We start from the raw sequence: 16,144 nt of genomic DNA on the forward strand, positions 1-16,144 counted from the left end.
GCACGCACACATGAGTTTAACCCTCACCAAGTCTATATGTAACTGGTGTGAATCATACGTCGTCAGCTATGCTGGTCCCAGAGAACAGCTGCTCAGAGCAAATGGGATAGCCCACCCAGGAGAGCCCTCACCCAAGACTGGCTGTTACCCACCCAGATTTTAACAAGTGTGAATCCTGAGAAATAGGGATAGCCCACCCAGGAGAGCCTTCTACAGACTTGCCTTGGGTACCAGCACCCAGATTTTAACGAGTGTGAATGCAGAGAGTATTTTCTTAGGAAGTGCAACTCTTCCACAATTTATTAAAAATCCAGTATGTCCCAGATGGCCTTCTGCAGCAGTTGGTTTTCTTGTTGCCATGACAAAGTACCTGAGCAAGGAAGCTTAAGGAAGAGAAGGCTTACTCCGACCCCACACCCCATCATAGTAGGCAGTAAGAGTGTGAGTCGGTGGGAAGCAGAGAAGGACAAATTCAGCTGCTTTCTCCTGGGTACTCATTCCAGGCCCCTCGCTGGTGGAATGATGTCACCCATATCCAGAGTGAATCTTTCCATTGCAATTAACCTAATCTAGAAGCTCTCTTCTACACATGCCCAGAGGCTCTTCTCCTGGGTGATTCTAATTGTCTCCTGGGTGATTCTAATTGTCTCCCGGGTGATTCTAATTGTCTCCTGGGTGATTCTAATTGTCTCCTGGGTGATTCTAATTGTCTCCTGGGTGATTCTAATAGTCTCCTAGGTTATTCTAATTGTCTCCTAGGTTATTCTAATTGTCTCCTAGGTGATTCAAGTTATCTCCTAGGTGATTCTAATTGTCTCCTAGGTGATTCTAATTGTCTCCTAGGTGATTCTAGTTGTCTCCTGGTGATTCTATCAAGTTTGACAATGATTATTAGCCGTCACATCTCAATGCAAACAAAGACCCTCACAGACACTGTTCAGTGTGAAGCCCAATACCCCAAGGACAAACGACCAAGCAAATGGCATTGCACATGGGTGACTGTGAGCTTGCTGTAGGATGGGATGTGACCCCCTGGGGTCACACCGACTTCTTGATGGGCTGGGTTCCATCCTGTCTGTGATGTACCAGGGCTGCCAATGGAACTTGTCCTGTGTGTGGTTCTGGTGAGTCATGGAAACTTGGTGCTCGTGACACCCTAACACAGCTACCGGAAAGCACCTTCAGGGAAACAGTGTCCCGCCCACAGCTGTGGTGTTTCATCCCTCTTGGCCTCTTCCTTCTCTCTGCCTCCCTGGAGTAGAAACCTGGCAAGTCCTTGGCACTGCCTGTCCCCTCAGCCTGGTCTAGGCACCATCACTGTCGTGAGGGTCTCTACATTCTGAACTCTGGATAAGGTGGATGGATGATGGATAGACGGGAGGGAGGTTCAATAAAGGATGGGTGGTGAGTAGATGGGGGGTGTTGCTATAGGACAGTGTGACTAGGCCAAATTTATACAAGCAGGCATTAGACTTGGGAAAGGAAGTTAGGCTACAGTCATTTAAACCTAACACTGTAACTTGGGAGAAGAATGGACGTATTTCCCTGAGTAAGCAGTTCCCGGGGCCAGAGGCCTCCTGTGGAATCTGGGAGAGAGGAGTGTTCCAGTGCCCTGCCTTCCCTAGAGCTGTGGAAAGATGTGAGGAGTTCTATTCTCTACTGAGAACACTAAAAGCACCTTTTGTCAAACAATGACTTCAACATTTGGGGTCATACATTGGCGGCCTCTTCGACAGTAGACACAAGATACCTGCATCATGGAGCTCTCTCTGGTGCAGTGAGTAACTCCTCAGGAGATGTTTCGGCATGATTGTTATGAGTAGTCAGGCCATTCCCCCCCCCCGCCCCCGCAAGGGGGGTTTCTTTTGATGGGGTCATAGAGATGGCCCCTAAGCCTCCTATACCAAGCAAGCTCAATCCAGGTTAGCTCCCTACCGTTGAGGTAACCCAAGGTGCTGTGGAGCTCCTTGGGCCCTGCACTTATCTTGGGTTTTATAGGAGACAGCTAGCTCAAGACCCCAGGAAGAAAGCAGCTTTGTCCCTCCTAGGCCTCGCACAGGCCCACATTCATATCTCATTGTTGTTACAGGGGAGGCAGATGCGATCCAGAACAATGGGACCTCGGCCGAGGACACGGCGGTGACAGACTCCGAGCACACAGCAGACCCGAAGAATAACTGGCAGGGTGCCCACCCAGCTGACCCAGGGAACCGCCCCCACTTGGTCCGCCTCTTTTCCCGAGATGCCCCGGGAAGGGAGGACAACACCTTCAAAGACAGGCCCTCCGAGTCCGACGAGCTCCAGACCATCCAAGAAGACCCCACAGCAGCTTCCGAAGGCCTGGATGTGATGGCATCACAGAAGAGACCCTCACAGCGATCCAAGTACCTGGCCACAGCAAGTACCATGGACCATGCCAGGCATGGCTTCCTCCCAAGGCACAGAGACACGGGCATCCTTGATTCCATCGGGCGCTTCTTTAGCGGTGACAGGGGTGCGCCCAAGCGGGGCTCTGGCAAGGTGAGCTCTGAGGAGTAGAGGAGCTGTGGGGTTAACCGCAGAAAGGAAGGAGAGGTGGGCAAGTGAACTGGGCACGTGTCCCTATGTCTGAGATCCTGGCCCTGGTCGGACAATGCTGAGGGCCCAGGGGATTGGGCTTGGTCACCACTTAGCCTATTTGTACATGTTTTGCTCCTGTTGTCCTCCTCACAAGGGACAGTATTGGGGTGTCGCTCAGGGATGCAAGGGCCTTCTACATCCTGGATTTGGGGGCACCCTGGATGTGGCATTGAGAGTACTGGTCCTTAGGTGTATGCATATGCCCTCTGCCTGGGGCTTTGGCTGGTTCTGCCTCTGCACAGTGCTTCTGTTTTCAATCCTGATTTGTGCTTGCTCTCTGCTGGGTTCCGAAGGCTGCTGATTTCTTGCCGCTGTGAAACAATGGTCCGATTGAGGTGAAGGAGGTCTGCAGAGCAAACCCCTCCACCTCCAGGCAACTTTCCCCTTTGTCTTAAGTAGTTTTGTTGGGGGAGGGGGGAGGGATTAATGAATGTTCATGAGTCAAAGCTTTATTACTTTGTGATTCCATTAATTTAAATATAAATTGTTTCATGACTTTTAAAAAACCAATGTTTTGTGGATAAAAAAAGAGAAAATGTATCAGAAGTTAAAACGATGCAGGTAGTCCAGTTTCCAAGAGCAACATCTGGGGTGGGTGATGCATTAGCCTGTGGGGTTCAGGTTTGTCTAGCAACTAGTGGCAGGTGTCTGTCACCCTACAGATGTTTGGCATTTGCGTGACTCTGCTGGATGGCTGGGCAGCTTTGGAGAGGGGTGGGGTGGGAACACTCAGAACAAGCCCTGGATTTAGAGCGCCCTTGCAGCCTGTGAGTTGTGTTTGTTCGCAAAGCCTTGCAGAACTCAAGCGGTTTGTGACTGAAGTGTGGGGCAGAGGCCTCTTCACGGCTCTAGGGCCAAGGGCGATGCAGATTTTCTGAAATGCGGTGGTCTCCAGCCACACTTTTGAAAGTGAGCATGACCGTGAACTGGTGAAGGTGAGCTCGGTAGCAGGTCCCCTGCTCTGCGGCCACCAGAGCCCCTTGGTGTCTCAACAGCAGTTTGGTCCCTGTGAGGATGTCACCACCACTTGTGTGTCTTCACTGCTAACACAATCCAGGTGCACCCGGCTCCTTCGGGGCTTGTACAAGGCACTGCTCTTACTCATGGGCAGGTCTCTCAGCCTGATACTCAATCCTGGGGCTTGTTTCTAATGCTAACTTACATTACAGTGGCTTTTCAAGTGCTCCTCTCAAGGCACATGAGTCCTGGAGTCCCCTGACTGTCCCATGAGGCCTGTGTAACCAAGCCCCAACCTGCACACATCCTCGCCAGCCTGGAACCCTTAACCCAGTCTGTGCAGCTGAAGGAACAAGAACGTGTACTTAGACTGTGCAGGAAAGGCCAAACAGTTGGAGGGCGTGGGTTCTGGAACCAGCTGTGGTCAGGGTTCGAGTTGAAACTCCATAGCATGTCCGTGAATATCACCGTGTCTTGCTCGGAGTGTACAAATGTGTCTCTCCATGCGCTGCTTTCAAATCACATGCTCTTCAAAGTTCTCAAAGAAGAAATTCAAAGCTCAGAAGCAGTCCCGATATTTGCAAATCATGTCTCTTAGATCATTAAGGACCCTGGGGGAGAGGAAGCATTTTCACAGGATTAATACATATATATAATTTTTAAATAATTGGGTTTTTTTTAACTTGAGGTGTCAATTCTTCCCACCATTGCTGTGCATTTTGAATATGAAGGATTTTTAAAATGAACAGCCTTCATACAAAAAAAAGTCCCTTATGTGTTTGCATATGTGATTCTTATTTCCTCATTATTTATTAGTTGTTTTTTTTAAACTCACATACAAAAATAGGGTTATGGCATTTCCATACAGAGTTTGTTTGTGTTGGTCTTCCCCTGTTCTCTCCTGCAGCTTGTCCCAAGCGTGGCCAGAGGCACCTTCCTCTGCTGAAATGTCGCTGCCCAGGCATACACAGCAGAGGCCTGGTCATGGTGTCCAAGCCTGTTTGATTGTGATTCTTGGTTCTTTGATGTCAGAGATGGAAATTTAGCTCACTCTGTACCTGGCTATAAATCACAATCACCCTAGAAGCCAGGGGCAGGCAGCTCCTGGACTGTTTCTGTTTGTATTTTGAAGTTTATACATGGGGGCTTGTTTTCCTATGCTACCAAGGGCCCTAAGAAAGTTGCAAAGGAGAGTCCAAAGGCTAGCTGGCTGTCACTTGTGACAGAAGCTGGCATCCTCATCGTCATTCTAAAATAGATATCTAACACACATGCAGGGTGCTCAGGTAGGACCAGAGGTACCACCCCTGCCACTTAGAGATGCAGCTATGGCCTGCCTGTATGGAGCCAGGTCTCCAGAAAGAATCTGGAAGACTCCGAACACCCTCCCTTCCCCTGCTGCAAAAGGGCATCTGGTCCTGTTGCCTCCCGCATCCTCCCTCCCCAGGCACGTGGTGCCTCCGTGCCATGCAGAGCCACCACCCCCGGCTCACAGAATGTGGGGACAACACCCAGCCTTTGTGTATTTGCCGGGCTGACATTCAAAGAAAGCCCATGAAGAATGCCCTGAGAAGGCATATTCTTCTGCCATCCACGGAGAAAGGTCCATTTACAGAGAGCATTCTCTTCTGTCCTGGGGAGGAAGGGAGACTGTGCTGTGGCCTCTAAGGAACAGGTTTCCAAGCCTTAGGATGTCCAGGCCTTATGAGGGTATGAGAAGGTAGGTGGCTTTGAGGAGAAGAACAAAGACACCTCAGGGCTCTGACCCCTTTACTTCACCTACTGCCAAGCCCAGCAGCCCCCAGGCCTAGAGCAGTCCCCAGGCCCGCCTGCCCACCTGCCATCTTCTCAGAACATAAATCATAGATTCCTTCCCATTCCAAGCAAGCATCTCACAGAGGACCTAAGCTGATCATGCAGTGTCACACCCAGATAACACACACACACACACACACACACACACACACACACACACACACACACGCCACAAGAAGGTAGCAGCTCCTCTTCCATTCTTCCGGAAGGGGAGGGATGGTCTAAGCTAAAACCACCTTACTGGTGGCTTGGCCTATATTTTTTGTTATCTGTTTATTGAACTTGAAATCTCCATTTCTAACCTGCCAGGGCAGGTAATTTATCGTTTAGTCTTCAGATGGCTGTTCTGCCTCTGATTTTGACAGGCCGGGATTAAGGCCATTCCCACCACTAAGTACTACTGGGTGCAATCGACCTTGTAAACTGGCCAGAAGGTCTGTCTCCTGATGCTTTCTATGGCATTCTGATTTGTATTAAACATAGCTCCATTCTCCAGTTTCTTTACTCTTCACTGTTAACATCGGCATCCAAAGGTTGCCGATGCACTTGACATCCTGTGGAAAGGTGACGTGAAAGGTCACATGGAGGGCACAGTGAAAGTGCCCATGTGATACTCCCAGGGTTCCAGCAGAGCCGCTGTCAGAGAGAGAGAGAGAGAGAGAGAGAGAGAGAGAGAGAGAGAGAGAGAGAGAGAGAGAGAGAGAGAGTTTGTCATCACCATCTGCTAATAAGCGCTAGGGGTCCAGGCGGAAGCAAAGAGAACTTTCCCATAAGCCACTAGGGATCGACAGACCACTCACTGCTGCCCACCCACTTGGCAATAGTTTCCAGAGACTCCTTAGAGAAAGTCTGCCTGTAATAGACACTCCAGCATCTGTGTCCAAGTGCGTCCTTTTGAGATTTCTTGTATGAATTGCTTTATGGAGAATCTTCACCTTGGCCAGTTATTGGTCACTGGTGGCTAACTCTGCCTTTCTGCTGCCTTGGCCATCACAACCATCCACTGCTACTGAAGTGGGCGGCAGTCATACTGGAATTTGATGGGCATTGCACGCTCTGTAAAAGTTTGTACCTTGTGTTTGTATTTAATGGTGATACCCTTAGGCGGTTGTATTCCGATTTGATTTTGTTGTAAATGATTCCGCGTAATGTATATCTCTGCCTTTGTATGTACTCATTAAACATCTGAACAGACCAAAGATGGTGTACTAATTGCATGTGGACTCTTTAACTTGTATTTTTATCTTATTAATGGTACTGTGTGCCTGGCATTCCCATGGCCTTGAGAAACACCCACAGGTAAGTCTGGGCACTCAAGCTGTTGCCCCCTCTGACCACGGCACTGTCCCCGGTACTCTGCCTCTCCCACAGACACCGTGTGGTCTCTCACCATGGCAGTGTGGTGTCTAACTCTCCCCCTCCCCCATAGCCACAGTTCCTGCCTACAACGCTTAACGGGGTATTCCGTGGGTGGTAAGGGATGCGTGGGCGCAAGGGGACAGACGAAGGAAAGCCAGCAGTTACTGAGCATCTCCTCCGTTGCTGTGATCAAATTCCCGGACAGAAGCAACTGAGGGAAAGAAGGGCTTGTTTCAGATCAGGGTTCGGCACACCACGGCAGCAGAAGCTTGAAGTGGTTGGTGACATGGTATCCACAGAAGGGGAACAGGGAGATGGCTGCCCCTGCTCGGCTGGCGGAGTTCTCCTTTTTATTCAGTTAACAGTGCGGCCCAGTGAGTAGTATGCTAGGGTAGGTCTTCTTATCAAGATAACCCTTATGAGCCCAGAGGCATGTCTCCTTGGTGAGTCCAGCTCCCGTCAGGTTGACAGTATTAGCCATCACACTGAGTGAACACACCAGGACCGCCCTCCTGGGCTCCCCAGGGAGGATGTGTTCAAAGGGACAGGGCTCCTGCAGGTAGGCAGGCTCCTCTTGAAGGTGATGCTGAATAAACCTGATGCTGATAAATGAGAGATAAAAGCAAAGACTCCGAGTACATTAGAATGTGGTCTGTGTGATATATCCTCCCCAGAGACACTGATCGTGACTCACCTCCTTCTAAACCCATGTCCACTTTGAGGGATTTATTTCCCAATCGTTGGTATTCCTTTCGGTTAAAGAAAAGGATTAGCTAGATGGTGACAAACATTTCTGACTGATTGATGGAGAGTGTAACTTGACATCTGAAGGACTAGATCATTATGGAGAAAAATAATCCCTCTTTGAGCTCATAGTGAACGTCACTGAGACGCCAAGAGACTGGCTTAGTATCTAAGAATTCTTGGACATTCCCCTCAAACCATGGCTTTAGTATTTTACCTTGAAGTTGTTTTGTGGTGGTGTTTCTCTGTTGTATCTATTGGCACAGTCTCAGATGGGCTAAAACCATTCTAGTTTGTTTGTTTGTTTGTTTGTTTGTTTGTTTGTTTATGAATAGAAAAAGCGGAGAGCAGGAGTTCAGGGAAAATGAAGTGTCCTGGGGGAGCCCCCTACATGTGAGCTTAATGCCTGTGATTCTTCCTAAGGGGTGTCCTTGCCACACACACACACACACACACACACACACCACCCCTTCCAACCTGCAGGTACAGCTTAGGTTGGAAGCACTTGCTTCCCAAATAGTCAGTCAAAGACATTTTGCTGCTTCTCAGACTGTACCCACCCTGACTCGAAGCTCAAACCTGTGTGAACCCGCACAGCAAGAAAAAGGCTTGACACCCTTTGTCTAACCCTGTTCAGAAGTAGTGATGTCAGGGTACAGATTACACTTCTGTAAGCATCACTAGGTCATACTTTCTGAGAGCCACAATTTTGCTCTGAGGGAGCCATCCACCCACCCTGTGAGTGGATGTCAGACCTGCAGGGGTCAGGGGAGCTCACAGTGACTTTCATGGAGAAAGCTGTCTCGTTCCACAAAAGAGACAGTAACAGAGGCTTCTCCTTCACCTTTTGCCCACATGTGTAGCCTGGGTTTGCTTAGTCACCCTCCCTTGCTCAGTTGAGCGGTCACTCTTTGGGGACGGCCAAGTCTTATCACACAGAAGCCTACACAGGCTTCCCCAAGGAGGTTTACTCCAACATGAATACTGGAGCTTCTCACTCTTTTCAGCTCCCAACATAGGGAATTTAAGTCACCAGGAGTTCTTGCTAGTATAAAAGTAGCCTCTCTTGTATGGGTGAGGACTCTTGTTCGTGAGCTATGCCACTGAGCACAGGTCACCACAGACTCTCCTCTTCAAACCCTGGTGTATTGACTTTCAGTGGTACTTCCGGAGGGGACCTGCCAGTCACATCACAGTCACCTTCTTGACCTTCCTGCACAACCTTCCTGCCCACCATTAACAAGACCATCTGCAGCAGAGCAAGAGTCTGGGGCCTACTGCATTGACGTTCTCTCTTGACTGAGCACTATAAGCAATCCTCCCCCACTCTTCCCTCCCTTCCTCTTCCCCTTCTCTCTCCCTCCACTTCTCCCATTTCCCATCACCCTCTTTCACCCCCTCCCTCCTGATTTATTTTAATGTGAATAGTCAAAAAGACGGAGATGCCCCTGGCAGGCCGTTTACTTGGGCACTCTGATTCTGTTCTTTGAAACTCACTTGACCTTCCTTGATGTCAACAAACTCTCTCGTAACTAATACTCTAAACTAGACTACTCCAAATCAGGAATAAGCTCCACATCAAAAAATTTACAGGAGGATAGTGGAGAGTAACACGACTCGTGCCAGGGAAAAGGTGCTTCTGTACACTGAGTCTCTGAGCTTTACCAGTAAAGAATGTGGACAGAAAATGTCACTCCATGTGGCCTCAAGAGTGACCCTGGGCACTGCAGGTCCTGAAGTCATCTGGAACTCTGTAGAGGCCATGAAAAGGTGAGAGAGTGCCATCCACGGCTGGTTCCTACTTGGAAGTCCAGCACAAATGCCGCCTTATTCGCCAGAAGAGAATAAAGGCCTGCAGGTAAAATTCAATGCAAAACAAGGCCACTCCATTGCAATTCCACAGTAGGTTTCCAAGGACTTTCGCAACACCAGACAAGAAAGCATTTCTTGGGCTGGAGAGATGGTTCAGAGGTTAAGAGCACCAGCTGCTCTTCCAGATGTCCTGAGTCCAATTCCCAGCAACCACATGGTGGTTCACAACCATCTGTAATGAGATCTGGTGCCCTCTTCTGGCGTGCAAGCATACACGCAGGCAGAACACTGTATACATAAGTAAATAAATAATTCTTTTTAAAAGAAAGAAAAGAAGGAAGGAAGGAAGGAAGGAAGGAAGGAAGGAAGGAAGGAAGGAAGGAAGGAAGGAAAGAAAGAAGGAAGGAAGGAAGCATTTCTTGCCCTTCTGGAGGTCGGCTACACTGATCCCAGGGATTTTCGGAGGACTGTGGGGCTCTGCGGGCAGTGCCCACACTGGACTCACCCGGCCCACTCTGTCCTCGGCAGGTACCCTGGCTAAAGCAGAGCCGGAGCCCTCTGGCCCACAGCCGTCCTGGGCTGTGCAACTTGTACAAGGTAAGCTTCGGTCACTGTCCCTCTAGCCAGGGGTCACCTGTGTGTGAAAATGCGCTCAGCTCTATGGGCAAGTCTTTGAGAGAACACATGGGTTAGGACAGGCAGCCCCTGAAGGGGCTCACTGTGTCCCAGGGATCCAAGAGGTCTTCAGGGCATCTGTGAGGCCCTGAAGGGACACAACAAGGAAGAAATTTCAAAACAAAACAAAAAGCCATGTAGGAGGTAGAGAGTCTGTCTTTGAGTCTGTAGTGTGAAAATCTCAAAGGACCAACCAGGACATGGTACAGCTGTCAGGCCACCATATGGAGAAGGCCATGAGAACAAGCTGTGGACTATTGGTGAAATTATTATGGCCACTTCACATAGTTTAAAGGGAGCTTTATTTTGTGGGGTAACTTACAAGTGAATCGATAGTTTACAGAGTCTGGGAAAGGCATGGAGCAGTCCGGCGGTGTTCTCTGGAGAACTCTGCTCAGTCTACCTCCAGCGTCCAGGGTCCAGGAACCAAGAGAGTCGGCGCATCCGGATCTCGGGTCTTCAGGGTCCTCTCTCAGCCCTGCCTTGTAGGTGTGACAGTTACCGAAGCCTCAATGGGGGTTGGAACTTCCAGATCAAAGCTGGAATGGCTACCCACTACAGTGGACCTGTGGTGTGGCCTTCTGTAATGCCACACAGGTTGAAGAGCCAAGAGGACTGGTCTAGAAGGACCAGCCTGGACCAGGTCATTGCCTGCCTATATTCTGTAACTACTTTGAAAGCAAGCTCCTATCAGATAGCCAGCATTCCCCGAATATCAGCTGAGTTAAACTCAAATGGCCAGTGTCTTTCTGAAGTCTGGTCCCCTGGTATCTGTCCCTCCGAGTATATCACAGATAGCATGGCTGAGATCTGCCCTTACTTCCCAGTCTAGAAACTGCCACAGTGACATACTATGGATAAAGCTGCGGAAGGCAGAGACAGGGCTGCTGCTCATGCAAGCTGAGTGTCACCACACAAATCGTGTGTCTGTCAGTGACCATGTCACACAGAAGCACACGCCATCTGCACCTTGACACCTGTCAAGAGAGCAGGTGAAAAGTTGAAAACCACTGCTCAGAGACCTAGCAACTAGAACATTCTCTCTCTGCGCTCCATCGAGCACCTATGGAGGGAGGATGCCTAGGAATCTGTGAGCACACAATTCTGCCGTGTATTAACCATAAGTCAGAGCTGTGGCTCATCATGATGGAGGCAGGCAGCAGGTAGGGTGTCCATAACCCAAGGGCTTTGGACTGTGTAGACGCTTGCACAGGAATCTGCTTGAGATGGGCACCCTGGGGAGCAAGCAGCAAGTGCTTGAGATGGGCACTGTCCCATGCCCTGCCGCAGAGCCGTGAAGAATGAGGAACATCCCAATGGCCTCTAGGATGGCCAGGCAGGGGCCAGGGCTGAGAAGGCAGCAGAGAAAAGCAAGGTTACACTAGCCCAGGGCCTTGGATGCATTTCCAGCACTGGGATCCCTGGGGACATTGTGATGTCTCTTGAGGAGTGACAGGAAGGAGTCTCGTGCACAGTGTCTGGTGTGGCTGAGTCCTGCTCAGTTTTAGCTGAGCCTAGCTTCGAGAGCCCTTTCAACTCTTAAAAATGTACCACTTCCCCTGAGTAGTTTGTGAGGGCCCACCATCCCTCCAGAGTTCATCTTTCTGGGACCTGCTGGGGCCTGCATCCACTTGACTTTCCTAAACTGGCAAAGGTCTGGGGTGACAGCACCTGCCCGGCAAATGTCCGGCTCCACTGTATCAGGACTTAGCATGCAGCTAGTGTGACAGGTGTGAATCCTGTGACAATGCCAGGTGCTTCAACTAAAGGCAAAAGAGGCACGTGGGACACAGGGCTAGATGACTGAACCAAGCCATAGGGCACTTGGATCATCTTAAACAATGCTGGCAACCATCTACCCTGTCCTCCCCTAGACTTGAGACACTCTGCTCCAGAAAGCAGACCCTGAGTGGAGTGGAGATTCTGGCCACAGCCCCAGGGTTTCCCATAGTGGACCACAGCCAGGAACTCTCAAGAGAATCTTTGCTTTTTCTCCTTTAAGCATTACTCAGCAGAGAGAAGCCAAGCCCTCCTAGTCTCTACATCTTCATCCCAACTGTATATACTTTCAATTTTCTGTGCATATATTTTAAAGGTTGGCCAAACCTCAGGCCAGCTGTAAATGACATCCTTGCCTGGTCACAGAGTCCAGTCTCTTGTGGACACATATTTAGGATACTAAAGCATGCTACAGGTTCCCAGTGTGAAGTGCTTTGCATATATTATCTGTGAGTTCCCATTTTCATTCAAACAGGGTTTGAACTGACTGGCTTGAACACACATTGGGACCAAAGTAAAACAGACAGGGGTTATTAGGTGCTGTCTACCGTGAGGAAAAACAGGTGTAAGCCAAATCTAAAGGCAAGAGACTGATGGGTTCTACTGGGCAGCAGAGAACTCTTCCAGGGCCCGTGTGCTGAAGTTACCCTGGCCTTCCTGATCCACCAGGGAAGGCACAGTCACGGTTCTGGGTCTGTTCCCATGTCAGGTAAGCACAGAGGCAAGTGCCTGTCCTGACAGCCTGGGAGTTCCCTCTCAGACTTGCAAGCCCACAGGACTTCTTTCCTGATGATTGTCCCGGGTCTTCTCTCTCGGCGGCATGGGTAATGTCTTCCTCCGGCACTGTGGTTGTCTTGTTATGTTAAGAAAGGTGATGAGTCACAGGATATGGATGATAGAGCATCAGCCACAGGGGAAGCACAGCCAGGGCTGGCCCCACTAGCGGTCTCAGAAATACTCTTGCCATTCAGGATTCAGTGACTTGAAATGAGCTTGCCAAGGAGAGAAAGGCACTAGGTGGAAGCCTCAGGTTGGACAGCAACTTAAGGCATTAGGGGCTGCGAACTCTCTCCCCTGCAAGTTCAAAACTCAGAAGACACCAGTGAGCACTGCTGAGCTGGTAGTCTGTGCTGAGTGGCTGTAAATGCTTTGTAGCCGTGGGACATCCTCCTTACTGTGCCAACAAGGCACCTCCCTGTCTCTGTCTATGGTGAAATGGGTACACGTGCATGCCACTATATTATGTGTTCCATCTCCCACCTCCATCTCTCTGTCTGCTAACACACCTGCAGACCCTGTAGCAAAAACCCCAACACTGCTAATGGCCTCCTCAAGCACCAGACTCCCCACTAGGCATTCTTCAGTCCCAAGAGACCCAGTCATTTCCTTGGGGCTGGCCATGCTTAGTCTTTGGAGCTTGAGGGGCAAGTGAGAAGGAGCAGAAGAAGACAAACAGAAGAGCATTTGAGAACAAAAAGCAAAAATTCCAGATTGGGGAAAGGTGTGGAGCTCAGGGTGATGAGCAGCTCCCCAGAAATGCAGACAGGTCTCGTATGTCCCTTCTGGGCAGCCTTCTTCTCCTTTCCTGCATTGTGGATTGCTGGGCCCAGGCCTGGCATGGACTGGCACCAGGCAGCAGCATGCTCTGCTGAAGAGGAACACAATGGACAAACTAGGCAGGAGCTAAGGAGACCCCATCCATGAGGACAGCCTCTCACTGCTTGTGGCTTAGCAAGAACCCGGGGGGAGCAGCGAACAGGAAGGACCGTCTCCTCTGTCCACATCACCAGGTGCTTTGTCTCTGCTTCATTTGGAAGCCTTTTTAGCCTCTCCATGCCAGCCTTGCAGGGTGCCATCCACCCATCATCACTGTGCACGGCCCAAGAGGTCTCCCAAAGGGCCCACACTGCATCAGCCCCACCAGCTCTGGGATTCTGGAATCTTCTGTCACAAAGTGAGAATCAGAAGCCTGAGGCTTAGGCCTCATTCTACCAGCCTGCAGAGGAATGTCCCTGGGGTATGGCCTCCTCAGAGATAGGCTTGCTCGGTTGTGAAGTGGTTGTGACCAGAGAGGGAGGCCTGGTATCTATCCAGAGGGGATTTGGTGCTAACCAAGTGAGAAAGATGTGTGTGCTCAGAGAGGACTTCCTGGTATGACATGGGCAACCCCACCTCTGTGTACTCCATTCCCAACCTGTCCTAGAAAGACCCAAGATCACCACGAGCAGCCCGGAAAGACTGCTGAACCCGAAGGCTCCAGAGGCTCCACCCACCCTATGCTGCTACAGCCTCCAGGCAACTTGTTTCAGATCTCGGGTCTCAGTTTCCTCCGCTGTTACACTGAGGGTGTAAGTTAAGTGGAACCTACAATAGGTGTTGCTTTGAAGAGCCCCAGCCCACTGGTCTCCTGTCTTCAGGAGAGGTTTCAATCAAGTGAGATGGCTCTGGAACCGCCCCAGAGGCAGAGGCAGGGCCTCAGCAGGTGCCAGGCTCCTTAGATCTTCCTCCACCCCAGGAAGTGTAGCCTGAAGATCCAGGTGCTGCCCACACAGAGGGGCTCCCCAAGTGTTTGACGGATCTGACTTCCTCCTTGTGGCTCCACACATGGCTCTGAGCAGATTTGGATGGTTTTTTGTGGGTGCCCATGGGAGTGGGTCCTCACTGTCTGTCTTTGGAGCAAGTGCTGACCAGGACAGGAGGCCAATGACCTGCCTGAAAGCCCAGCCTTCTGGTGCAGGGATGTTTGTTCAGCACCTGGTACCTGCTTTGAGCTCAAGGCCTTGCTTGCTGGAAAACCTGTCCTTGTTTCCCTTGTCCTTCCAAGGACACCTCCCCAGACCCCACCCTGCGTGCTGCCCACACGTTGTGCAAATGGACCCAAAGTTCCAAAGCCACAAAACCAGGCCCATCCTTCAATCCCAGCACTAGAGATGTGAAGGGGGATCACAAGTTCAAGGTCAGCCAGGGCTACATAGCATGACCTTGTCCCCCAAGAAAAAGTCCCCATATCATCAGTATTTGGTTTATATTTCTAGTGTGACTTCTGTTTGATATTATATTAAATATTACACTTTGGATACATGGGATCTTAAAAACAATGGGTGCTTGGAAGCAGTGAAGAAATGTGAGCATTAAGACCAATTCTGCTTCCCACCGTATTTAGAAGGAAGCAGGGGCAAAGCCTCAGGAACTAACGGATGCTGGGGCTAGGTGCCACCAAGCTGCTGACCTCCTCAAGGAGGAGAGGTGAAGAGGTCTGTGACTTCCTTCCGAGTCTGAGAGCCTCGGCTCCCACAGGGCCCGTTGCCCACCTCTGTCACCCCTCTTCTGGGGAGCCACTGGCCGGGAGAGGTCTGGAAGCAGGCATCAGAGCTGGAGCCCTCTGAAGCCTGGAAATCCCTGGCCTGGTGAGCACCCAGTTAACACCAGAAGTGCCTCGGCTTTCTGTCTGTCTTTCTGGTCACGGCTGAGTCTCAGGGGACAGTGAAGCAGTACAGCGAAGTCAGGGGACGTCCTGAAGTTTCCACCTACATAGGAAGTCTATCCACACCTGTCCAGAAAGTAAGAAAAACCACGCGGATGCTGCCCGGCTTCCCGTGAAGAAAAGAGTTCTCTTTCATCGGAGATCATAATCGTCAGTGATGTGAAACACTATGTTCTGATGCCCGGCAAAGACCCCAAAACAGGGAAGTCTGCACATCACTCCCAGACCCCAGAATTTCAAATGCATGAATTTTGCTAGGGGAAAAAAAGAGAGAAAAACACTCTCTCCTGAGACACAGAAGTGGTTTAATCACAAATGGTGTCCTAGCTTCCTCTACGAGTGTGAACACAGCTAGAACTGGAGCCAGCCAGGGATGAGAGGGACACACGTGCTGAAATGTCTTGAAACAGCCACAGCATCTGGGCAGTCAGGGTACGAAGAGTCAAAACTGGAGAAAGATGGCCTCCTGCTGTAGACTGCTTCTCTATACAGATCATCATCCTGAGACTTTTGTCAAGAATGTTGGTTGCCTATGACCCTCATTTCTTCATGACCCGGACATTTAAATGGATCACAGACAGGTTGGCTGTTGAGCCCTGCCACTGACTCCCAAGTGGAAAACAAGAGTGACAATCAGACCATGAAAGAAGCTAGCCATGGCCTTCTTTCTCTGGAGACAGCGTTACAGAGGAGAGTGTGAGCCAACACAAAAGCTTTAGGGCAGGAGAGGCAGCAGAGGCCAGTCCTGACAGAGAAGAGCTCTGTGGGTGTCAGTCGTGGGGAGTATGGATGGGAGAAAACACTTTCTCAAAGCCCCGAGCTGCCACCCAGGCCTCACAGAGCAGCCTCCGAGGCCCTGGCCTCTGAGGTCAATTAAAGACAGTTAAACGCAGATTAATT

General features: G+C 50.3%; 1 protein-coding gene across 3 annotated transcripts in view; it reads left to right on the forward strand.

Moving 5' to 3' along the window:
* The window catches only part of Mbp (myelin basic protein), a 109,997-nt gene that overhangs the window by 73,761 nt on the left and 20,092 nt on the right, over positions 1 to 16,144 (forward strand). For 2 of the 3 annotated variants that reach the window (XM_052742680.1, XM_052742682.1), the window contains 2 exons: positions 2,090 to 2,520; positions 9,835 to 9,903. In XM_052742680.1, coding sequence (XP_052598640.1) covers positions 2,090 to 2,520; positions 9,835 to 9,903 — 500 coding nt within the window. The remainder of the gene's footprint in view (positions 1 to 2,089; positions 2,521 to 9,834; positions 9,904 to 16,144) is intronic. The other variant, XM_052742681.1, reaches the window with a different exon arrangement.

This window comes from Peromyscus californicus, unplaced genomic scaffold (genome assembly GCF_007827085.1).
Source record: "Peromyscus californicus insignis strain IS unplaced genomic scaffold, ASM782708v3 Scaffold_17__1_contigs__length_78620276, whole genome shotgun sequence".
NCBI classification, from domain to species: domain Eukaryota; kingdom Metazoa; phylum Chordata; class Mammalia; order Rodentia; family Cricetidae; genus Peromyscus; species Peromyscus californicus.